We start from the raw sequence: 27,353 nt of genomic DNA on the forward strand, positions 1-27,353 counted from the left end.
CGGTGAGTAAAGCTTGTAGATGAGAAAAGAAATGTTTCAGCAACTCGTTTTACCTTGTTTATGCGAATTACATTACATTTTTTTTTTATGATTTTAAAAGTGGGTATTTTTGTTCAATTTCACTGCTCATGTTGGAAATTTCAATGGAAATCGACTGTTTATTGAGACGAATTGTTAGACTTGATGGAAATCCATATCTATGGTGGAAATCGAGCCATTGAAAAAAAAAACTCTAATCTAAATATTGCTCTGATCTGACTGTCAAGTTTAACTTAACCCTTAATTAGTGATTTGGTGAATTAGTGGGTTGGTTTGATTGCCACTTGCAATCGTGGGCTCTATGATACAATATGAGGTTGGACCCTCTAGTACCACACCCAATTTTTTTGAGGGCCCAATTTTTTTTACCCCCTTAGTAATGCCCCGGGTAATGAACCAAGGCACCCAAGAAGACATATCTTAAATGCAATGGCTAACCCTGATATTGTGTAATTGTTCTTTTGGACTTCTATTTATCTTTTGGATTTTCTGTTATATGTTGCAACCACACAAAATTACGCTGAGCTGAAGACCACATTAAAAAGTAATGTTTGAATGTGTACACCTGTAAAATGTGTAGCTAAATTATTTATCTATTGCACACTACTGTTCTAAACTATACTAAAATGCAGTAAACAATGTTTAATCTGAATATTTATTTCTAAATAGTGAAATGAATGGTTTGGTAATAAATAAAGACATAAAATGTCTTTAATAAAAAAATATTTGTAATGAATTGGCTTAACAATCAACAAAATCAGCCAAAAGCCACAATACATAGAAACTCTCTCAATGCTGTTTAAAAAGCATCTCAGGTTCTGATTCTGAATTATTATTATTATTTTTTTAATCGCAACACAATTCCAGTATTACATTTGTTTTATTCATTATTTCTGATTTACTGTTTTCTGAGTTTACAATTTCCTATAAACGTGAGGAAAATAACGAAAACTGAGTAAGTGACCTTAAACTTGTTATGTCGTAGCACGCGCTATCTCTATCCTTTACTTAAAAATCGTCGGCAGGTGTCGCTACGAGCTTGCGCACGCGAGTCGTGACCGAGCTCCTCTCTCATCTCCTCCTCCCGTCAGGCGCGAGCGTGACATGTGTCGAATAGAAAGCGAGCGTCGCGTTTCCAGCTGAGCGCGTACTCTCTCCCAGCGCGTGTGCGTGCGTGTGTATGTTGTTATTATTGTGGCGCTCTCCGCCGCGCGCAGAATGGCTAGATTCACCCAGACTGAAGCGAGAAGGCATCAGCATCCCCAGCAGCATCCTCAACCTGCCCACGCCAGCCTGCTCTTCACTGGACCGGGGGCGGTACCGAGCCAGGCAGCGGCACCACTGCTCCTGATCCCGCACCAGCCCCAGTACGCGCACATCACCTTCCCCAAGCCCATGAACGGCTCCGAGTCCATCTCCATCCACTCCGACAACGGCACCATGAAAGACCAGGATGCCATCAAGCTCTTTATAGGACAGATCCCGCGCAACCTGGAGGAGAAAGACCTCAAACCTCTTTTTGAACAGTTTGGGAAGATCCACGAGCTGACTGTCCTCAAGGACCGTTATACTGGGATGCACAAAGGTACTAATGCTTTATAATGGGTTTTATGGATGCATGCCACCTGGGTAACCTTTTTGGTCATGCACTATTAAATATGACAGAGAGAAACAGTTGCCTTATTGCTGTGTAGTCTTGTTTACTTTAAACATCAAACGTGTTCTGTTGCATTTATAGGCTGTTTCTTTATTTTTTAGGCTCGGTGTGTATTTTTGTCATATTTTTCACCCATTGTGCTCACTTACAAAATATTGAACTGCAGTCAGTGTGATTGCATCTGATTTTCATCATTGCATGCTGTCAAACCTCTCTTTGTAGAGTTGCATGGTCTGTTTCTCCTCCCATTCACGATGCATTGTGTGTTTTGCAGTTAAGCTGTATTATGCATGATATTGATATAGAAAAAAACATATTTGGAATGTTTGCTTAAATTGTATAAGCAACAAACATTGTTTTGTAGTGCATATATACTTATTCTTCATACACTGAATTGAATCACAGTCAGATTGCAATTGATTTTCATCAGACCAGGCTGTCAAATGTCATTCAGCATGAGTAGCATGAGTTTATGTCTAATGCATGTTGTTTTTGCAGTCGTGTTCACCCTGTGAACAGTTTCAGGACAATGAAAAGGATGTTGGATGTGTTGTGGTCACTCCCACTTGTGTATCATCTCATATTTTTGTGCGCGCTCACAGAAGTAGGGCAGCTCCGCTCAGCATGCCGATGATGCATACTAAAAGCCCCCTGTGTGTGTGACATGTGCACCTCTTCACTAAATGGAACGAAACGCAGAAACATCCGAGCATTCAGAGCAAAATGAACCTTGCGTTGCTCGTTTTATTTGTGAATAAGAAATAAATTAAAGCACAAAATCTTAATAAAAAGAACAAAATGGTTGATTCAGTTTATACCCAAAACAAGTCTCATCTACACTTATAGTATGCATTTGGTTTAGAACGCAGTGTGCCATGAATGCACCCAGTGGTGCTTTTAACTAAAATGTATGTGGAGACCTACACACTTAAAAATAAAGGTGCTACACGATGCCACAGAAGAACCTTTTTGGCTGCATGGTACATTAAGTACCTTTAACATTTCTGTTTCACAAATAATTGTCTTTAGAAGAAAATGTTTTATAAAAATGTGAAATAAATTCTTAATTTAAGTACATTTGATTGTTATTTGGGTCCCCAAAAATGCTTTCTCTACATGCGATCACTGTAAAGAACTATTTTGTAGCACCTTGTATTGTTGTTATTAAGTGTAGCTCAGATTTGGTGATTTTCTGGGTAATTTTAATTGGTAATGTTTCAGTTTGGAAATTGCAGAAATTTTGAAATTGTTTATTTTGATTGCAGACTTTAAAATATATTCTGGTGAAATATACACTTATCATTTAAAGGGATAGTTCACCCAAAAATGAAAATTCTGTCTTCTTTTGTGTTCATCAGAAAAAAAGAAATTCATACAGGTTTACTACAACATGATGACATTTTTGGGTGAACTATCTTTTTAAAACAGACAGATGCTAGTCACACTATCATTATGAAATGTTATAGTGAAAGAAAACATGAATTCATTAAAAACGTCATGTTAAATGAACTTGAAAACCCATTTAAAGAAACATGCTCCTCTGTGAGTATCTGCAAGCGTCGTTCTTCCTTTTGCTTGAAATATTTCCTATCTGTCATGCTCAAAGACACACCGCACACATGAATAATAGTTTATACCCATAGGAGAGTAAGAGAGGGAGGATGATTCAGCGCTGATGTCTTGTCATACAGTACACACAAATGCTCTCGCAAAAACACATAAACGGCGTGGTGACGGCTGTCTCTACATTCCTCTTAGATGATCATTTACGTTTCTGCTATGAAACAGTGTGTGTGAAAATCCTTCTGCTATTGGGTAAAAATAAAATCAATAAAATACTATCACATTTCAATGGCACCGCTGAAAACAAGATACCAAACCAGGCCCTGCTTGCTAGTTTAATTGGTCTCATAGAATGGTCAAGCTGTTGTTGAACTTGGTTTAGGAGCTGTCTATGTAGGTAGTAGACAACATCTCAGTGGACTTTAGAACAGAGCAGATGTTGGTGTGTGTGTGTGTGTATCACTTAGACAAACAGCCAGACCCGTAAATATTAATGAATGGAAGGAGTGTTTCCATGCTTGTTACTCAAACTAACATTTGCAATGAACAACAGCTTTAAGACAAATGAGGTGTAACGTTTAGATAATTTCTGTTGAGCGTGGCATTGTCGAGGAAAGAAATATGATATAAGAAATATTGGTTTTGAAGAAGGGAATTGTGGGTAATGAACCTGGGTGCTGTAGACCTTCAGGCCAACTTATACATTATGATGATGTACAATATCTTTGTCAACTCTCTCTAACTCTCTCCTTGCTTAAATCTTAAAGATGATACATTAAAAAAGAATGGAAATTAATTAAAGGTGCGATGTGAAACTTTTGACAGAATTGCAATATAATATATATAGGGATGCTCCGATCAGGATTTTTGCTGCCGATACAGAGTACCGATTTCTTGTCGTCATGATCAGCCGACACCAATGCCCGATACTGATTCTTTAGGTTGATATGCAAGCGCTTTGATGACTGCTAACCTTTTTCTGGATAAAGTAATGCCCCAGATGTTGCCTTTGTTATATTGTTTGCAGTATTATTGTTTTAATAGAGAATCAAATAACTTGTTGATATCAAAAATTTGTTAGTTAAGGTGGTAGGGTTGGGGGTGGGTGGGGCCGGGGGGGTGGCAATCAAAGGGTCTTGATGAAAATGAAAATATTTTTATTAAAAACACTCAAATAAAACTTAATTTTGAAAAAATTAGGACATTATGAAAATGAACACATGCTATTATTATTAAATGTAATTTTTTTGACAGATACCTCTAACGGGAATATCTGCGTGATGAAGTGAAACACAGTATTATACGCTCGCTTATAATGTTGATTCATAGCCGCCGAACAATTTAGCTGTTAATGCTATCGTGTATTATGTTGTGCTATCTGTCGATTTTCTGTCCTTTTCACTGCTCCTATTAATGTAAAGCTGCTTTGAAACAATTTCCAATTGTGAAAAGCGCTATATAAATCAAATCGAATTGAAGTGAAAGGGTTAATAAACACAAATTGAAGCAGATGTTGAAGGCCTTTTGTGCAGCAATTTTTTTTTGTTGGACGACCTAGTTAAGGTGATAGGGTTTTCCAGCTTAGGCGAGCCGCCCGAACTGCAAAGTGCTGCGGGAAACCCTGCACTGATTCTTAAAAAGTACAACAGTTCTTCAGTCACAAGCAGAGATGATTTTCTTGTTATTATTGACAGATTAATTAGGTTGCTGTAGCTTTAAGACGCGGTAGAGACCTTTGCTCTTTTCTAAATGACAGGCTGTCTGTGCACGTCAGGTGTATGCAGACAAGAGCATTTGTGAGTAAAATGAAGTTTAAACTGTCAACGATAAAACGTATATAAAAAAATATATATATTTTTTGCATGAAAATACAATGTCAGTAATAGATAGATGTGGTATACACTGTTTGATGGGGAAGTGAAGATGCGTTGTGGTGCTGCAGTGTGCCCTCATAGAAAATACACATATCTCTGTAAGGCACAAAAAAGAAATCCAAATTTGCAGGTCAGGTTGTAATAATGCCCTATGATGACAAAAGTAAATACAAAGATCGGTTCATGAGATCGGCAAATTTAGCGAGTGCCGATCGAGGCATTTAATAAGATAATCGACCAATACAGATCTACAGCCGATCGATCGGAACATCCATAATTATATACATAACTATATTACAGTTCACCTTGCATAATCAACTGTATTGTTTTTTTAGCACCTTAGAACGAGCCGTTTTTATCAATGCGGGTACATGAAAGTCACCGTTATTCTTCTACAGCAGTCCTAAATGGACAAACTGTTCCAAAGAGTGCGTTTTGTTCCTACGTTGTCTCAGACAATTAAATTTGTGTCCTGAGGCAGCTACCGTAGCTTTTCATTGCGTTTCGAAATAAAGGTTAGGTGCAATTCGCAACCTCACCGCTAGGTGCCACTAGCCTGGCTAACACCAGACCAGCTCATTTTCTCGTATTTGAGGCGTGGTTTACGAATGCCCAGAGCCGTTTATTGGGTGCTACGAATGTCTATCAAATCCGTCTGTACGTAGCTCATAGCCCATCGTTTCAATTATACCAGATGACGTATGTAGAGCAACATAAATTCAAGCGTCAACAACTTTTATCGGTACGTGTGCACACAGCCGAAAGCTATGCAACTAAACCGGTAGCTGTATATTGTATTGAAAAGCAACACATTTTAGTGGCACTGTGACAACCACAATACAGGCATAATGACAATATGATATTAATAAATACCACTTACCATTTATAAGTTAATTGTACTTCGTCGACGACGATGCCTGCCTAGCAGGTTGGTCCTATAAAACTCTGTGGTTATCATGTCTTGCCATATACAAACATCCTTCTTGGATATGAAATTGTTTAAAGGAATAGTCTACTCATTTTCAATATTAAAATATGTTATTACCTTAACTAAGAATTGTTGATACATCCCTCTATCATCTGTGTGCGTGCACGTAAGCGCTGGAGCGCGCTGCGACGTTTCGATAGCATTTAGCTTAGCCCCATTCATTCAATGGTACCATTTAGAGATAAAGTTAGAAGTGACCAAACACATCAACGTTTTTCCTATTTGAGACGAGTAGTTATACGAGCAAGTTTGGTGGTACAAAATAAAACGTAGCGCTTTTCTAAGCGGTTTCAAAAGAGGAGCTTTTCAGGCGAGTTGAAGTACTCCCAAAAGTGCTATTACGCCATAAAATATAGTTCCTCTTTTAAATCCGCTTAGAAAAGGGCTACGTTTTATTTTGTACCACCAAACTTGCTTGTATAACTACTCGTCTTAAATAGGAAAAACGTTGATGTGTTCGGTCACTTCTAACTTTATCTCTAAATGGTACCATTGAATGAATGGGGCTAAGCTAAATGCTATCGAAGCGTCGCAGCGCGCTCCAGCGCTTACGTGCACGCACACAGATGATAGAGGGATGTATCAACAATTCTTAGTTAAGGTAATAACATATTTTAATATTGAAAATGAGTAGACTATTCCTTTAACGCCAAAAGTTGCTCTTTTTTAAATACACTTGCGTTCAAAACTACTTAGAACACTGTCTAAGGCTGCATTAAAAAGTACCTTCGCGTCTGTTGCCGTGTTATAACAAATAACAAAACTGCTTCGCTGTGTCGCATAGACATCGTCATCGTCTTGCTGCCTCCTCCCCGTTCTGTGATTGGTTCCTTATTTCAGGGGCAAAAAAGGGCCATAGTTTCCATGCTAGACTTGCAGCGTGAATAAATTTGCACGCAAGGCAGCATGGGGAAACTCAGGCTAAGGTGCCACTATAACACATTACACTTTAAAAACAAATAATAATAATAATAATAATAATAATAAGTGCTCTTATAAATCATTTATAAAAAACACTACAAGATTTCATAAAAAAATAAGAATTGTCAGTTTCGATTTCATGGTGACATTAGAACAAAATGATTTTTTTAAAACCAATTTGTGAACCAGTTCCCCCATACTCCATTTTCTCCGAAAACATTATGTACTGTAAGCTGAGTCTATGTTACAGTATATTGCTGGTTGCAGCTTCAACAGACACATTGCATTTCCATTTTGTGCTGCTTGTTTTACAGAAACAACCTTTGATCAAACTTTACCTGATGAGTTCTTCGCTCCGGGTCTTTATTAAGGCTTGCTTATAAAAACTAGATCAGACTTCAGAAAAGCAGTTCATAAATGTATAAACATCACCCATCTAAAGCCACATAATGTATACATTATGACCCTTTGGCTCAAGGAAATGATATCACAATTACTTTATTGGACACAAGTGCTGTATATAATGTAAAGCTATATAACTTAATAGCTGCATAATGTAAATGAAATGGATCGACTCCAGGGACTTTGGGTAGCCAAGCGTAAGAGGTTGTTATTTCCTTTTCAATCACATGGAGATAAAAAACCTTCAACGGGACTTTTTTGTTTTAGCATTTTGTTGAGCCCTATAAGCAATTTTTGATGAACATCTTAATTCAGTCTCTCATCACAACTGAGCTTTTTTTCGTTTGCAAAGGTTTCTATTGCTATTGGTCATACATAAAATACTATAAGTGATCTGAAACTCTTTTGAGTTTGGACCGTTTGCAACCCCTTTCAAAATACACTGAGCATCATATCAGAAATGAATCTAGTTTTATATCAAGCCGTTTTTGTGGGTAGATTTCTCTCGCATATTATTTAGAAAGACACATCTTAATTTATTCCAATCCTAAAGCTTATTTCAGTTTAAAGCCGTTAACATAATAAAGTCAGAGACGTGCATTTAAAACACACACGAGTAATTGAGTCATTTAATTCAAAAATAATCTCTTTGGCCATATTTTAGCGTGTCCTAAAACTCTTGTCTGCCAGTGCTTTGTGTTTAGATTTATTTTCAGCCAGAAAATGAAATTACTACAATAGAGAGATTTTAATATAATTTATAGTCCGTAATCCACTGCGGCATGTTTTTGAAGCATTTGGTTGGGAAAACGAGGAGATAAAGTTGTTTTCACGCGGCTATGAAAATCATTTTATCCGTGCAATCTCTCAAGCACAAGCTCCATCTCCCTATCATTTAGTTTTCTCTTTATCCCTCTCTCAACCCCCCCATACTGTGATGAAATGTGTTATTAAAAGAGGGTTTTAATGGAAAATGATAAGGAGATAGCTATCGTTTTCTGCTCCCAGTATTCTGTATTGATCCAAGCCTGATACAACACAGATAGTAGATGCATTGAATAGCACTCACCGAATCCAATTTTCTGTCTCTATCTTAAAATGAGTCTGCTTGTAACCCCGTGGTGTATAGGCCAAACGCTATGTGTTCATACAGCGTGCGTCACATACTGTCCACATACCGGATCACAACTTTGATTTTGTGTTGTTTTTGTGTTGCCAATAACGGGATTTGGTTTGTCAACGGTACAAGCCCCCGAGTGTGTGTGTTTTTTGGGGGGGACTGAGATTCTGTTCATTTACTGTAATACAATGTTTGTCATCCATATGCTGCCATATCCATGTTTAGGTAGCAGAATACTTCTGTAGATTGGAGACTGGTGTACAGGTGTACAGTATACAAGAGAATTGCATTAAAGGAGAACATCAAAAATGTATATACCCCTAAATGCAAGATGCATGATACTGTACTTTTGGTTCGTTTTAATACAATTTATTTTTATACAAAAAGTGGTACAAAAGCTGTCACTGGGCCACTACCATTTAAAACAGGAGTGCCCAAGCTCGGTCCTGGAACTCCGCTAAGAATAAATAACAGCAAAGTTCTTTAAACATAGTTTATTTATATAACAAGCAAAAAAAACAACACATAGATTACCTTGGAAACCAAAACATTTGTTATTTTCGACAAGGCATTTGTTCAAGAGATCAGTTTAGCAACTAGTCAGACCATTAAAAGAAACCGGAAGTAAAGTTTGGATCCAGACGTGTATGCCGTCAGCGAACGTGCATTCGATGAAACCGTCTATAGTCTGTTTTTTTACGTGTATGCGAATGTAAGTGCACGGTCATTTGCAAAGAACCGTATAGTTCAAAGTAGACATTCGACCCATGCACAATGCGACAAAATGCAATGCATCTTGTGGGCTACATAATACAGTCACCTGTAGGCACATGTGCGACCTACGCGTACATTGTACGCAGGGTTTGAAAAATCTTACGATGTTTACAGTATTCGCGCAATCTTTTGATGACAAAAATTGCGTCATGAGCGCTGTTCGGGAACCCTCCCATAAGCGTAAAAACTGGACTATGCTTCAGCCCTAAGCCCATTTTTTTATGTGTACGCGAACATACATGAACAGTCAAATGCACAGCTTTGCAAAGTATATTTTACTTGACTCGTACATGTACACAAACGTTCGACGCATGCGCATTGTAACGAAATGCCATGCATCTCCTGGGCTACGTAATACATTCTTCTGTATGCACTATATTTGCATACAATGTCACGCGCACTGTACGCGGACCCTCACATATGCGTAAAAACGGAACTATGCTTCAGCCCTAAGTTTTTTTACATGTACAAGTCACAAACATACATGCACAGTCGAACGCACAGCCTTTCAAAGTATATTTTATTTGACTTGTACATGTACACAAACGTTCGCCGCGTGCGCATCGTGACAAAATGCAATGCATCTCCTGGGCTACATACTACATTCTCTTGTATGCGCAACATTTGCATACAATGTCACGCGCACTGTACACAGATCCCCACATATGCATAAAAACTGGACTATACTTCAGCCTTAAGTCCATTTTTTTAAGTTAACGCACGTGCACAGTCGAACCAAAGCCTTGCAAAGTATAGTTTATTTGACTCGTACAGGTACACAGACGTTTGACATATGAGCATTGTGACAAAATTGTACATACCATTGTGGTGACTTTTTTTTTGAAGCGCACGATGCGAAGTTCGTCACAACATGTATGTAGCTTGTCATGTGTGTGGTTCGTCATTTCAAAATATGTGTTCTGCGCTTTGAGAGATCGTGTGTGCATCACGTGTCATGACAAAATAAGTGCGTGCTGTCTTGAACTTGAACTTGAAAAGAGACGCTTGTGTTTGCCAGATACTCGCATAATCTCATGCGTAATCAGAGTTTACTGTTAAGGGAGTGTCTTTTGTGAACGTGAGCGTCTCTTTTATCATAAACGGTTTTGACGCGTGTGCAGCAGGCACTTATATTGACAAAACACGTGATGCACACAGGATCTCTCCACACGCAGGACACATATTTTGGAAAAGGGAACCACACACCTGACAATCCAAACACTTATTTTGAATTAGCGCATACTCGGAAGAGCAGTCACGAGCCGCCACTGATGCGCAACATACACATACAATGTCATGCGCACTGTACATATATGTATACACAGTTTTTTTAAATAATAAGGCTAACAGATAAGTCAATTGCAAAAAAATACCACAATATTCCCAAAAAATTAAATTGTGTTTTTTTTTTCAATTTCATTGTGACCTTAAATGTGATTTTCCCAATATTTAGATTTTTTGCACCCTCAGATTCCAGATTTTGGAATGTGGTCAACAATACATATGATGTATAAATCTCAATTTAAAAAAAATACCCTCGTGACAACCTTATTTGTCAACTTTTAGAGGTACACCCGCATGTACAGTAGATGATTTACAGATGTAAATGCTCAAATTGACAGGAATGATTGATGTATGACCATGGTGATTGGAAATCATTGCCAGTGGCTCTTTTGGGAAAAGAGGTGATGAGTTCAGGATACAAGGTCAGGGCAGTTGAAGCACTAGTGGAGCGTTTCTCCCGGGTCATAACCAAGTTCAGGAGGGAAAAGATTTCTGGTTGCACAGCTCGGCAAGAAACTCACTCAGGAGAGCTCTTATATGAAAGAGTCGATTGATTAACCTGATCAATATTAAGACCCTCAATCTCTTTTCCAGTCCTGTGCTTCAGATTTGACCCTTCTGTGATATATGACAGCAGGTCAGAAATGTGTGGCACCCTTTGGCCCCATTAAAGAAATGAAGTGAGGTGTCTACAGTACATTATATTACCTATTTATTACGTACCTATTTTACAAGGCGCCTAGTTTTCCATTTCATTTGTACGTTTTTATGATCTTCTTTAGCCCCAGTGATGTTGGAGTTAGGGGTGGGGGTTTATTTGGATAATCATACTGCATGTTTTTTATCATATGATGAAGGAAACTCAGAAATAAGTCATTTGTAAAAAATAAATGACACAATATTCCTAAAAAATAACAATTTCATTTTCAATTTTATTGTGACTTTAAAGGTGATTTTTTTCAATATTTAGATTTTTTGCACCTTCAGATTCCAGATTAATACATATAAATCTCAATTAAAAAAATTACCCTCATGACAACCTTATTTGTCAACTTTAAGTGGTACACTCGCATGTACAATAGACGTACACTGCAAAAAATGACTTTCTTGTCTTGTTTTCAGTAGAAATATCTAAAAATTCTTTATCTAAAAATTAAAATGCTTTTTCTTGATGAGCAAAATTACCTAAGAAAATAAGTCTGGTTTATAGACAAAAAATATACAATTTATGTGAATTTATGTGAACAAGCAAAAATATCTGCCAATGGGGTGAGATAAAAATCTTGAAAAGTTTTCTTTTTTTCTTAAACACTTAATTCAAGCAAAATATTTTTGCTTGTTTTAAGCACAAATTTACTTAAATTGTATATTTTTTTGTCTGTAAACTAGACTTATTTTCGTAGGTCATTTGCTCATCAAGAAAATACATCTTGATTTAAGAATTTTTTGATATTTCTACTGAAAACAAGACAAAAAAAACTAAAGTATGAAAGTCTTTTTTTGCAGTGCACAGGGTTTTATTTATGCTTTATTTTAATAATCATACTGCATGTTTTTTTATCATTCGAATTTATACGATGTTGTCACCAGGTTAAATACAAATGTTTTTGTATAAAATTAGGTCAGGCTATATTGCAAATGAAAATGTTTATTCTAGTTAAATTGTTATATTTAGTGTAAATTTGTCTGTTTGTTATATGTGATAAATATTACTCTATTTTATATAAATATATGTGGATTAAACATTATTTAGATCATGGTAGTTTTGTTTTTTAAAGGTACTGAAACTTTAAAGCTATACCTTTCTTGTTTTTTTTTTTTTGTTTTTTTTTTGGCATTTGAATTGCCACAAATTACAATGGGGTAGGCAAAAAAATCTTGAACATTTTTCTTAAACACTAAATTCAAGAAAAATTAGCAGATTTTTTTTGCTTGTTTTATGCACAAAATCATTTAAATTAAATATTTTTGGTCTAAAAACTAGACTTATTTTCTTGGGTCATTTTGCTCATCAAGAAAAAGCGTCTTAATTTAAGAATGTTTGGATATTTCTACTGAAAACAAGACAAAAATACTAAGATTTTTTTTCCTTGACAATCATTTTTTGCAGTGTAGTTTTTAGAAAAAATAATAATAAAATTTAAGAGAATTTTTGCTGAAAACAAGCATAAAAATCTGCCAATGGAATAAGAAAACATTTCTTGAATTAAGTGTTTATAAAAAGTAAACTTATTTCAAGAAATGTTTTCTTATTACATTGCCAGATTAAACTTGTACATCATCTGAAAGCTGAATAATAATAAGATTTTGTAAGGTTTTGTTATGTGTTCTGGTTGTATTCTGTGTATTTTTGTATTTTTGACTTTTATTTTGACATCCTGTTCTGTTCTGACTTTTATTTTGATATTCATCATGCCATGTCACAGTTCACACTTCCTGTCTGTCTGTATATAAGTCACATCCTGTTCACCTGCTCCTGGCTGATTAATGCTTAGCCCAACCACCCCCGTTTCCTTGTAATCTGTTTCCTGTATTCTGTTATTTGTATTCTGCCTGTGTATCTGCCTGTGTTTGACCCGTGCCTGTATATTTGGATTTTGATTGTGACTCTGCCTGCCTTGACCTAGTGCCTGTTTTGGATTACGGTTTTGGATCACCCTTACTGGATATGTTTGCTGGCCCTTTTTGGGATTTTTCTAATAAAACCTTTTCGCAAATGGATTCACCCTCTCACTCGCTTTCTTCAAAGCACGCCCCGTTACAGATTTCTATTGAGGTATGGTTTGTTAGGATATGACAATATCATCCATGATACAACTATTTGAAAATCTGGAATCTGAGGATGCAAAAAATCTAAATATTGAGAAAATCGCCTTTAAAGTTGTCCAAATGACATGCTTAGCAACACATAGTACTAATCATAAATAAATTTTTTATATATTTACGGTACGAAATGTACAAAATATCTTCATAGAATTTGATCTTTAATTAATATCCTAATTATTTTTGGCATAAAATTGATCATTTTGCCTATTGCTACAAATATACAGTGCGACTTATGACTGGTTTTGTGGTCCAGAGTCACAAATATGTGTGTGAATTGAACCGATGTGACTGATTTTGTTATTCCCATTCGGACGCATAATGAGATGTTTGTTTACTGTATGTGAAGATGTTTTAGTTATACACAGTAATGGAGCATTTTAATATGCTGGTGACATTAAAGTCAAACATTTAAGCAGATTTGATCTTTTATTTTCTCTGTGTTACACCTGTCATGTTTCTTTTCTCAGACATAAATCTGTAAGAACCTGTCCTTGGCTTTAATGAGTTTTAATGTAATCATCAATAGCACAGTTCTTGAATAGCATCATGTGCTAAGACAAGCATTACTTGCCAAATGGATTTGAACAACCCCCGACCCTAACTACAGTATTAACTCATTCTGCGCTGTTAGTACTGTGGACATGAATGATATATCAAACTGTGCAGCTTGTTGAGGAGAGTTGAGACATTACTTTTCTAAGCCATCACTTACGATTTTCACCTAGTGGGCGATAAAACTGGCTAATATAAATCCCATAGACTTAGAGTACATTGAAGGGTCCCTGGTTGCATCTAAAACTAGATTATCTTAGGCCCTTTTGATTTAAGCAAACACTTAGCAACCGAAATAGCATACTGTGACAGTTGCCATTACTACTCATCAACCGTTAAAACAGTAAGTACTATATAGTATATAGTATATTGACTTCTTTTTTCGAGGGCGCTCGATGCGAAGTTCGTCACAACATGTATGTAGCATGTCGTGTGTGGTTCCTTTATTCAAATATGCGCATCAAGAGATCCTGTGTGCATCACGTGTCTTGTCAAAATAAGTGCCTGCTGCAGACGTGTCTGAAGGGTTTATGGTAAAAGAGACGCTCGCGTAATCTTATGCGTAATCAGAGTTTACTGATAAGGGAGTGTCTTATGTGTATTTTGTGAACGTGAGCATTGAATTAGCGCCCCTCGGTTGAGCAGTCAAGAGCCGCCACTGATGGATAGTATGAATGAATTCGGACATACTGCATACGCCATATTGATACATCACGTGACAAACGTCATCATAACAAGAAGTTTAGTCTTTAACTGGAATGAAGTTAAACTAGTGCAATTTAACCAAAAAGCTGTTCGATATATGTATTTGGATTTAAATAGAGTTCCCGCATTTGGACATCTTTGAATAAAACAACGCCTCTCCGTCGTCGTCTTCGTTGGATAACTCCTATCCCAGAGGCTCATGGGATAGTAAAGGCCGGAAGTAGTAGGTCATCCGGGCACTTTTCGCCTACTGTTTTTGGAATAGTATGAATTCAGACATACTACTCACCTACTGCTTTTTGCCTACTATTAGGGGTGTAACGATTAACCGTGCAAATGCGCGTTTTCTCAATGAATGAATTTGAATGAATTACAGTGAAATCCCAGCACATCCGAACGCCAGGGGGCGCTCTCATGCAGAAACTCCCTTTGTGCCACAGAAGAAGTAGCATTACAAACGCTATTCCAGGAAATGTTTACAGGAATATTTATATCGCTGTTCTTCAAATTGTTTCAGGTATTTTCATGATAATAAAGAATATTTTGAATGATTTTTATTTAACGAGTGTTGCTTTTTTAAATGCACGTTATAAACGAGTCCGACTCACAGGCTGCGTCCGAAACCGCATACCATACAGTAGGTACTGAATGAGATGAAGTACCTACTTACTTACCGTTAAAACGGTAGGTACTGTATAGTATGAATCCTTGTAGTATGAATGAGATTCGGACGTACTACATCCACCATGTTGCTACATCATGTGAAATACGTCGTCATCACGTCATGTCATGTCGCTTCTTCGTTGGATAACTCCTCTCCCGGGGCATCATGGGATAGTGAAGTGTCCATCGTATGCACACTGCAAAATCTAACCGGAAGTAGTAGGTCATCCAGGTACTTTTCGCATACTGTTTTTCGAATACTATGTATTCGGACATACTACTCGCCTCGCCTACTGCTTTTCGCGTACTATATAGTATGGAAGTAGGCGGTTTCGGACGCAGCAATAATGATTTTAGATTGATAAGGACTTCCTACTGACCAAATGCTGTAGTACATGCATAAGCTGTGCATTAAACACAGAATCGCAGCCTTGCGATTCAGAATCGATTTCAGACAGGCATTTTTAATTGGACACGCGATTGAATCGTTACATCCCTAACTACTATATAGTACGGAAGTAGGCAGTTTCAGACGTAGCCCCACTCCTTAACAACTACAGGGATGACCATATACCACAGCAAAATTCTCACAGATCACCCTAACAACCACATAGCAATACATTATGGCACTAAGATATGCAACAATCATTTTGTAAAACTCTAAATGAGAAAATAGTTTACAACTTTACTTTTGTCTCTTGTAAAGAGTGTTTGTGATAAATGGCTGGATGGAAGCAGAACCGAAAGCTTTGTTAGAAACGTGTATGTTTGTTATGAGAGAGAGAGAGAGAGAGAGAGAGAGAGAGAGAGAGAGAGAGAGAGAGAGAGAGAGAGAGAGAGAGCGAATGTATGTGTGTAGAAGTGTTCAGTTCTGTATCTAATTCTTGTCTCATTTTTACAGGCTGTGCATTTCTCACCTACTGTGCTCGTGAATCAGCCATCAAAGCCCAGAATGCACTGCATGAACAGAAGACTCTACCTGGGGTATGTCACATTTGCTCTCTCTATCTTTCTCTGTTTTTCTCTTCTCTCTTTCTCTAGAAAGATTTTTATTCTTTATTTATTTTAGGCAGAAAGGGTCTAGCCTATGAATCAGCTTTGGGAATATCTCACACAAACAGTTGACAAGCAAATGTTTTATTTGGAAAACTTGTTTTTCATTTTGATGCTATGCATAAGACACAAATCTGGTCAGGAGGTAAACAAACATTCTCATACATCCTGCAACGAATGTGACCGAATGCAGAACATATCACACTTATGCTATTTACATTTACGCATTTACATTTTATCCAAAGATTAGGAAACATAGGGAAGCAATAGTAGCGGCTTATACCAATATACAAGTTTTTAATATTCCGACACAATACCTGTTGAGAGAAAAAGACAGAGTTCATGTTTTTTTTTTATTTATCTTTCCAATATTTGCAAAATCACCTAATCAACATCATCAGGCGCTGATTCAGGGTTTGACACCCACCAAAATGGCTGAGCACCCATGAAAAAGCGCCAGATATGCTCAGTTATTTTTAATTAAAATGCTTTTGAAATTCAGAAGCCTCTCTGATTGGAGTTGTGATATCTGTAATGCTTCGACAAATAAGCTGAGACACTTTACATTTCACATCTAAAACCATGCGGACCCTACAGCTTTCATCCTTCTTTCCAAAGCGCTTGGGCGCTCCCGTAGCGTCTGCCGTTGCTAAGCAACCCAAGCGCTGTGTGACGTGCCGAGCACCCAACGGCGTAAAAAGAAATCTGCGCCTATGATCAACGTTAAATATTTTTACAATAGGGGTGTAACGATTCATCGTGCAAATGCGCGTTTTCTCAATGAATGAATTTGAATGAATTACGGTGAAATCTTGGCACATCCGAACACCAGGGGGCGCTCCCGTGCAGAAACTCCCTTTGTGCCACACAAGAAGTAGCATTACAAACGCTATTCCAGGAAATGTCTACACATGAATATTTATACGCTGTTCTTCAAATTGTTTCAGGTATTTTCATGATAATAAAGAATATTCTGAATGATTTTGTTTAACGAGTGTTGCTTTTTTAAATGCACAGTATAAACGACTCCGACTCATAATGATTTTAGATTGATAAGGACTTCCTACTGACCAAATGCCGTAATACAGGCACAAGCTGTGCATAAAACAAAGAATCGCAGCCTTGCGATTCAGAATCGATTTCAGACAGGCATTTTTAATGAGGACCGCGATTGAATCGTGATTGAATCGTTACATCCCTATTTTACAAAGGTTAATGATTAAATGGTGCACAGAAAAATCAATCTTACATGAGCTGAAACACAGTTTTTTTATAGACCCCTTCAAGGTTTGTAAACATTGAATGACTATCGAGTGCGCGCGCAGCATGGGGTCAAACTGTTCATACCATCCAGGCTTTATAAGCTCAAACAAGGCAACCAAGGTAGTGAAAGTGTGTATATTTTTTTCAACGTTCTTTTGATGGATAAAAGGAGCTGAAACGTCCCTTTAACATTAAACGTTACATGTCATTTCTGTAAGATCCTGGTCAGTAGTTTGCAGTAGTTTGTGTGGTTGATTATGAACAAAGAACGTGTCACATATTTTGTCATGACTTGGCTCTTTACTGTTTCAATTGTAAGTTCATTATCATGACCCACATACATTTTGTATGTTTTCTCTTGCAAATATAATGTTGTTTAATTGCAGAACTATGAAGACACATGCAGTTACGTGTAGCACTTATACAAATATATATACGCTCACCTAAAGGATTATTAGGAACACCTGTTCACTTTCTGATTAATGCAATGGTGTAATGGTGTGGGGGATGTTTTCTTGGCACACTTTAGGCCCCTTAGTGCCAATTGGGCATCGTTAAAATGCCACGGCCTACCTGAGCATTGTTTCTGACCATGTCCATCCCTTTATGACCACTATGTACACATCCTCTGATGGCTACTTCCAGCAGGATAATGCAATTTGGTTTCTTGATCATGACAATCTCCATCAACTGCAAGATGCTATCCTATCAATTTGGCCCAACATTTCTAAAGAATGCTTTCAGCACCTTGTTGAATTAATGCCACGTAGAATTAAGGCAGTTCTGAAGGAGAAAGGGGGTCAAACACAGTATTAGTATGGTGTTCCTAATAATCCTTTAGGTGAGTGTAATTTTTTCTTTTCCACGAGGAATACACCTACACCATTGAATGCCTTGTATCAGAGGGCTTTTATTTCACAAAACAATATAATTGATAAAAAAATGCAAAGTACGGTTTGAGGAGAATTTCATATCTTTGTAAAATGTGTTTGCATTGAGGGATTTTTTTTGTTTTTAAGTCATTTTGCACACAGTCTATAGAGTTTTTGTTTGTGCTAAAGTGCAGAGGACCCACTTTCACAAAGGTGCATAGTCATAAAAGACAGCAATGTCTTAATAGCACTATTGGCTAACCATTATTAACAAGACACTTACAATATGGAGCTGTAAAGTTAATGTAGTAATATGAGGACAATTCTCAAGTATTTTTTTTTTACTGTTGATATCTTTAATGTTGACTTAGTAAGATCATGTCAAAGACTGAAATCCATGTCTACTTTACTAATATCATACTTACATTATAAAACTTCAGCTTGAATTTCACATACAGGGTCAAATTTCTCCATTAGATCTCTTTTAAGCGCTGTTTTTTTTTCTAGAACAAGCGTTTTGATATTAAGAATGTGATTTGTTTCACCTCCGTGCTGCTTGTCTGTAGGGAAATACGGTGTATTTGTGCGTGTTAATGGTAGGTGTGCTTTAAGGTTTGTTTGGCTCTCGCACAAACACGTGTACACAAGATAAACTGTCATGAGCAGATGTGTGGATGCACGTTCATTTGCTCCCATAGGGTCTTTAACTGCCAGGGGCCAGCTGCCGGAAGCCAGGCCGATGGTGAGGAATGCTAGTAGATTAATGTAAAGGTTATAAACATTAACCTTGGTGACTCGCACGCATGAATGCAGAAGAACAACAATACAGATACGGAGCTGGAACTGCTGCACATGTGCATACACGGATGCTCACATCACAAGCAAAAAAACAACATATAGATTACAGAGGAAACCAAAACATTTGTTATTTTCGACGAGGCATTTGTTCAAGAGATCCGTTTAGCAATTAGTCAGAGCATTAAAAAAACGAAACCGGAAGTAAGGTTCGGATCCAGACGTGTATCACGTGCTTCCAATGAAACCGTCTAAAGCAGCGGTCTCCAACCTTTTTGCGAGCATGGGGCTATGACCAGTGTTTACAATTACAATTAACATGCATTGCGTAATAAAGTAACGAGTAAAGTAACGCATTACTTTATAAATGTACACATTAATATTTTGAGTTACATTTTAAAATAAGTAACACAAGTTACTTTTCATTTTAATTTATTATATTTTTAAAAAATTATGTAAGGTATTAAACTGAACGTAGTCATGTAGAATTACTATGCGTGCGTGCATGAGCGGGAACAGTTTGAGTCAGAAACGGCGATGGCAGGCCAGAGCTTGACATTTTTGTGATGGAGAATGCAATTTTTTAAATGCAGATCTTCTCAGTCAAAAACACCAGCAATGCATAAAGAGATAAAGCCTCAGTCAAATAAGAAAAAGTAACGCAAAAGTAACTTAAAAGTAACGTAAGCATTACTTTCTATGAAAAGTAACTATCGTATTTTTCGGACTATAAGCCGCACCGGAGTAAAAGCCGCATCATTCAAAAATGTGTCATTAAGACGAAAAAACATATATAAGTTGCAGTGGACTATGTCGCGTTTATTTAGAAAATTATTTCACAAAATCCAAGCCGAAGAACAGACATTTAATCTGGAAAGGCAAGTTATTCAACTAAACAATAGCGGACAGAATAGCAGGCTGAATAGATGTCTGTACGTTAAAGGTGCGGTGTGTAAATTTTAGCGGCATTTAGTGGTGAGGTTGTGAATTGCAACCAACGGCTTAGTCCACTGCTCACCCCTTGCTTTTGAAACACATAGAGAAGCTACGGTAGCCGGCACCGGACAAACATGTCATCGTTGGAGACAACTTAGTAAAAAAGTTTGTCTGTTAAGGGTTTCTGTAGAAACATGGCTGCACAAAATGGCGGCTTCCATGTAAGGGGACCCTCTGTGTATGTAGATAAAACGTCTCATTCTAAGGCAATAAATACATAACGGTTCATTATATAAGGTCTTTATACACCCCTGATAATTTAGTTTTGTATATTATTTTGCATTTCTGTCAAGAGATCCTTCTAAAAATTACAGAGTGCACCTTTAAAGTAATATTATCAGTTATTTTAACGATAAACCATAGCATACAGAACTTACCTGGAAGGTTGAATAGGCTAAATTAACCGAACAAGCCAACTAACGTGACGTTCGCATACTTGCCATTCCGCATCACTGAATCCATTGAATTACGTAAATACAGAAGCAGCATATAGCGGACTCTTGCGGCTGTAGACAGTAATGATGTCTCTTGGCTTATAAATGTCAAAATTAATTCATACGGACTTACAAGGCGCACCTGACTATAAGATGCAGCATCAGCCAAGTTATGAAAAAAACGCGGCTTTTAGTTTGAAAAATACAGTAAGTAACGCAATTAGTTACTTTTTTGGGGAGTAACTTAATATATTAATGCATTACTTTTAAAAGTAACTTTCCCCAACACTGGCTACGACAAGGGATAAAACCATCTGGAGGGCTACTTTTTTATTTTTTGTCTATGCAATTTAGTTTTTTTTCTTGTTGATTTTATTTTATTTTACTTGTTGATATGTTTTATCATGGTTGAAATTGTTAACATACATAAAAGAAGCCAAGCCAATATAAAAATATCTAAGAAATATTATAATTGATGCTATTAATAGAATGTGCTTTGGCGGGCAACTCACAGACTCCATGCGGGCACCATGTTGGAGACCACTGACCTATACAGTAGTATTATATCCTTTATAGTCTTTATTTTTATCAGATTTAAAATAAACCTGAGCTCCTGGAGTCGTACTGCGGGAGGAGAAAGTCACGAGCAAGCAAAACATTATTCAACTATCTCTGGATAACTTATGTTTCACTTCATGTTTGTTAACGTTTACTTGCGCAAGATTGCCAACAAAACGCAGACATTTAATGCAGTTTTACTTACAGTCTGCAATTCACAATCCAGTTGGGACCGCCCCATTTTAATAAAATCCATCTCTAAACAAACACACACACGTACAACTTCACTGCTCCCCCGGATATACAAACTATATCCATGGTTTCCATAATGGGTTCATTGGGAAGCTGAACAAGCTTGAATTTCCCTCACAAACAACTTTTTTGATGAAGTTGATTTGGTGTCAGCTCTTGGTTGTTGGGTGCATGCGCTATTCGGGTTGAAGTGCCCATATAAGGACTTCTACTGTACTTCATGCACTGAAATTGTACTTCACCTAGAAATAAAGCAAGATTGTTATGTCTGATTCTTTTATGTTCGAAAAAACTTTCCCTAACCTGGCGAAGTGCATTCGGCACAGAAATACTTCAACTGCTTTTTTGACACTTTGTCTACAGTATGTTTAGCACGAGGAATCCAACTCTTATGGGGAGTGCACACCAAACGCGAATTCAATGTTTTGCGCAAGTCGATTTCATACAAGGTCAATGCAAAGATGCAAATAGACGCAAACTCAAGCATATTCTGCAAATAATCTAGAGTAGATGTTGTGTATGCAGCGTTTTGTGTGTACGCAGCATTAAACAGTGTTAATATGTCAGAATGCATAAAATAGCTTTAAACCCTTTTAAAATAAAGTATACTTATATTAAACAGCACATTAATATATAATCACAATGATTAAATATTTTACAATTTAAATCATTGTAATCATTAAAGGCGGGTTACATGATCTCTAAAAGCCAATGTTGACATTTAAAATCACCTAAACAAACATGCTTTTCCCCCAATAGAATCTGGACCATCTTTTGATAGACCCGCCCCACACATACGCAACCCAGACACCAGACACATACGCAACCCCACTGTGTTTTGGTAGTCGGGACCGACTCCCAAAGTGTTTCTCAAAAATCATGCCCCCGACTTTAATACACTGTCAGAAAAATGGTCAGCAAATGGTCCCTATCTGTCCCTTTTTAAAAAATACACCTTTTCATTTAAAGAGTTCATGTTAGTACCTCAGGTACATATTGGTACCAAATATCTGTACCTAAGTAGTACATATTAGGCCCTTTTTAAAGGATACTGCCCCAGTGACAGCTAGGAACCATTTTTCACATCACGGTACAAATGCAAGTAATTGTTTTTTAAATGAAAACTTGATTTTCATAATGCTAAGTATAATGTATTGCATTTGAATCTTTCATGAGGTTGGAGGGTTGGTGAAATGTGACCTGTACATGTTCTTGTCAGGTTTGTGTGAATCATTTATATTCTCATGTCAAGGCATCCAGCTGGTCTTAATGGGGCGTGTAGCACAATAAATTACAATAATGCAAGTCATCGTTTTCATACTGAGAGTTGTTTGTGTGTGTTATGAATGCTGCTCGAATGTAGCCTGGTTTAAAAACTGGGTGTCTTAAAAAGGGGGCTGCTTTTACTCTTAGGGACATGTGTAAGTGTATTTCTGTGTACGGTATGTGTGTTTGGAGTGAATTCATCGTAAAAGAGAGCAGTAGAGCGTAATTTTAGTCTGAAGAGACTATTTCAGGAGCTAAGTTGAAGGCAGACAGGGTATCGGTGGAATAACAGTCGATCATGTGACACTTGAACTGGTTTAGAAACAGAAGTCACTGGCTTGTTCTGGCCCACTGAGTTTCACTGTTCTCTTTTTTCTGAAGTATATATACAGTAAATTGCAGATGATTTACTGTAAAAGAAATCTGAATTTCATCAGAAAAAGGTGCTGTTAATTGGTTTACTATAAATCCTGAAAGGGATAGTTCACCCAAAAATGAAAATGTTATATTTATTAACTCACCTCCATCCGATATGTTGGTGACATTTTTTCTTCAGTTGAACGATAAAAAAAATATGTTCTGTAGAAACCCCAGTGCTTTGTGATTCATATAATATCTCTGGTTTCAACCACTTTAAGAGTTCACAAAGCAGATTTATACTACAGGTCCGTTGAATGCTTGATTGGCTGATGAACGTTCTGAGGTGTGCAATTATTTTCTGGGAAACGCATGGTGAACATAGTTCCAGGCAGCTCTCTTGACCGCATTACAGTTCCATATCACTTCGCATAGTTAATAATAACGGACTAACAAAAACAACATGACAGACGATTTTCCGAGGCAATAACAGCGCTGTTTAGAGATGCACTGAAGTAACGTTAGCCTTGTTCACACAATCTCTCCCTCGCCCCCTCTCTCTCGCTTGCTCGCTCGCCCTTTCTTTCTGGCTCTCTCTTTCTCTCTCTTTCTTTCTTTCTTTCTCTGTCGCTCTCGCTCTCTTTCTAATAACTTCATTAATAACTGCATTCGAATGCCATCAATGGCTCAAGCCTCTATTGCCAGCTTTAAAATGACATTTCGGAACAAGCAAAAGAGCCATTGGATGAGACGCGGAAGAAATGTTCCTACTCACAATAGCGATTTAAGTACAAAAACTGGACGAATCCCTTTAAATAAATCATGTGATCGGTGTCTTGAGGTGTGGTAACCGTAGTATAAGCGGAATAATTGACGTTGTATTACATATCCAATACAAAAGTAATCCCCACGACTCCTGGTGACCTTCTGACGCCTTGTGAAGCCAATCGAATGCTTTTTGCAAAAAAATGAGTGTTATTTACAACATTAGCGTTAGTTTGTCGACATTTAATTCACGTACGTGTTGTATCTATAAAACCTTTTTAAATTATATTAAAGGGGACATATCATGCAAATCTGACTTTTGTTTAAGTGCTATAATTGGGTCCCCAGTGCTTCTATCAACCTAGAAAACGTGAAAAAGGTCAACCCAGTAACTTAGTTTTTGTAAACCATTCTCTGCAAGCATGTGAAAAAATAACTAATTGAAATTTGGCTCCCCTTGTGATGTCAGAAGGGGATAATACCGCCTCTTAATTTGCACTATCCAACCACAGCACTGCGGTTTAGTGCAGAGATCAGCTCATTTGCATGTTAAAAGGACGCTCCATAAAACGGCACATTTTTGCTCACACCAACAAACTGGCAATTTTACTATGTTATAATAAATTATCTATATGGTATTTTGAGCTAGAACTTCACATACGTACTCTGGGGACACAAAAAATGTATTTGACATCTTAAAAAAGTTTTGTGAAATGTCTCCTTTAAAATATATACGGATAATTATATAATTAGCATACATGTTTCACATTCATTTTTTTTTAAAGAAACCATCTCTCTCTGTGTCTCACCAGACTTTATGCTGTCTGCATCGCCCTAAAACTTTGACAATATATAATTTTTTGAAACATTAAAGTCATTCAATTTTTGCATATCGGTGCGATATCGCCATTTGTTGTATTCTTGGCTTTTCGGTATATTGCACAGCACTATGGTATAAAGACTATTTCGTTTCCCAGTTGACTGATTTAAACCTATGTATCTTGACTCCCAGAAACTGTGAAAAGCCAGCCAATCACATTGCAGCTTGCAAATGTAAGAAAATTCTTGGCATTTGTGAGTCTACACATCAAATGTCCTGTCAACTGAGATGAGACTCGGACTTGCTTATCCTTTCCCAACTGCCGGATTAAACTAATACATCCAGGAAGAATCGAGTAACAAGAACGAATGCGTAATGGATAAATCGAGCGTGCAATCAATCGTTTAGATGTTCACTAATATTGATTAATGCGTGTTGTATTGTTATCACCGGTGTGAGTAAGTCAGCCCCCTTGTACAATTCAACGATTTCCTATGAATTCAGATGATTCAACTGAAACGCTTCAGAAAAATGTATGCCGTATGGGTGCCGCTGCCTTAGTTTCCTTTATTTAAGGGCTCGTTCGGGTTGTCAGATTATATTGTTGTGCTATGAGAAATTATTGCGCTCTGGTTGGTTCACCCGTACAAACTACAATATAATTCATAACTAGGGTATTTATCAGAGAGAAGTCTGGAATGCAATAGAGAGAAAGAGAGAGAGCAAGAAGAATATAAATAAAGAGAGAGCTAGAAGATGAATAGAGTAATATGTGCAGGAATATGTCAAGCGCGTTGAGTTCAGAGGAAAGGCAGAGAGAAAATAGAGAGAAATTGAATACGCAAACAGGGCGACTGGGGTCACGTTGAAAGCCCCGAGCGTGTATGCGTTCATATGTGTGCGTGTGTTGAAGAGAAGGCCACGGATGGGCCAGCAAAGGTCCTGCATCTCCATTAAGTGTCTGTTGAAGATGGGCTCCAGGCCACAGGGGTTCAGAGGAGGTTGGGATAGTAATACTTGTTTTGAATTCATAGTCAAGTCATTATTGGACAGTTGCTTTCATTCTGCATTTAAAGCCAAATCAAATGTGAGACTTCAGAAATTAGCTGAAACATGTTTTGGTGTCAATAGCAAATTCTGGATTATTATTAAAATGTCATTTGCAAACTTTCAGACACTGCAGCAAAATTATTAAATAATGATGAATATTAAAGATTTTATAAAAGTCCTCTGTTGTTAGTAGTTTCAGCCTTGTCTCAGATGTTTCTCCTAAAATATCTTAATTGTTTTTGATGAATTGTTAACTCTTTCACCGCCGGCGTTTTTGAAGGAAGTTGCCAGCCAGCGCCAGCGTTTTTCATGGTTTTCACAAAAGTTTAATGCCTTCCAGAAAATGTTCCTCTTCAAATATATAAACATACAATATGCCAAATGAAAGAACAGACCCTCTGCTTTCAAGCGAAAAAGGAAAAAAACGTTTCATCCTACCTTCAGTAGTTCTTTTGTAATCAGCTTTTGGGTATGGGTGGGTTTCTGCAAAAACACCACATTTTGAGCAAAAAGCTGAGATAATTCAATTTTTGTGACGGACTTTTCATAGAGATCCCATTCAGAGCGATCTTTAAAACAGACACGGACATGCAGCAGCTTGCCGTAGGGCAATACTTCCGGTTTTAAAAAGTTGCGTAAGGGTGGATAATACCACCTAGTGGATAATAGCGGTATTGCGGAAAGACGGAAATACTCGTCATTGGCGGGGAAGCGTTTTCTCTTGATTGACGAGACATCTCGTCAATGGCGGGGAAAGAGTTAATATAAGGGCTGTCAAAAAAACGTAAAGTCATTTTAACGACACTAATTTTATTAACGTGCGATAAATGCAACGTGCAATTTATGTTTAACCCATGGCCTAGCCCATTGTTGGATACATTAAGACACAGCCTTAGACAGTAAATAGTCATCAAATGTCTAAAATAATCTTTATTTGTACGTTTTCTGAAAGGTGTACTGTCCTAAATGCTTAACTAATGGGTCATTCTACAGAAAAGGTGGAATTCGGGTGATGGAAATCTGCTTAAATGAACTTCTTTCAAAACGCCCAAAACTTCTTTAAAGGAATAGTCTACCCATTTTCAATATTAAAATATGTTATTACCTTAACTAAGAACTGTTGATACATCCCTCTATCATCTGTGTGTGTGTGCACGTAAGCGCTGGAGCGCGCTGCGACGCTACGATAGCATTTAGTTTAGCCCCATTCATTCAATGCTGCCATTTAGAGATAAAGTTAGAAGTGACCAAACACATCAACGTTTTTCCTATTTAAGACGAGTAGTTATACGAGCAAGTTTGGTGGTACAAAATAAAACGTAGCGCTTTTCTAAGCGGATTTAAAAGAGGAACTATATTTTATGGCGTAATAGCACTTTTGGGAGTACTTCGACTCGCCTGAAAAGTCCGCTCCCCTTCTCACTCTCATAATGGGAGAGGGAGGGTGTTACTGCGTCGAGTCGAAGTACTACCAAAAGTGATATTACGCCATAAAATATAGTTA

General features: G+C 37.3%; 1 protein-coding gene across 2 annotated transcripts in view; it reads left to right on the forward strand.

The window, feature by feature from the left end:
- The first annotated feature begins 1,039 nt into the window (after window positions 1–1,039).
- LOC141351018 (CUGBP Elav-like family member 5) overlaps window positions 1,040–27,353 on the forward strand; it is a 229,892-nt gene continuing 203,578 nt past the window's right edge. For both annotated transcript variants that reach the window (XM_073857019.1, XM_073857021.1), the window contains exons 1-2: window positions 1,040–1,624; window positions 16,270–16,352. In XM_073857019.1, the coding sequence (XP_073713120.1) occupies window positions 1,258–1,624; window positions 16,270–16,352 (450 nt within the window). In that variant the 5' untranslated portion in view covers window positions 1,040–1,257. The remainder of the gene's footprint in view (window positions 1,625–16,269; window positions 16,353–27,353) is intronic.

The sequence above is a fragment of the Misgurnus anguillicaudatus genome, chromosome 2 (genome assembly GCF_027580225.2).
Source record: "Misgurnus anguillicaudatus chromosome 2, ASM2758022v2, whole genome shotgun sequence".
Lineage (NCBI taxonomy): Eukaryota > Metazoa > Chordata > Actinopteri > Cypriniformes > Cobitidae > Misgurnus > Misgurnus anguillicaudatus.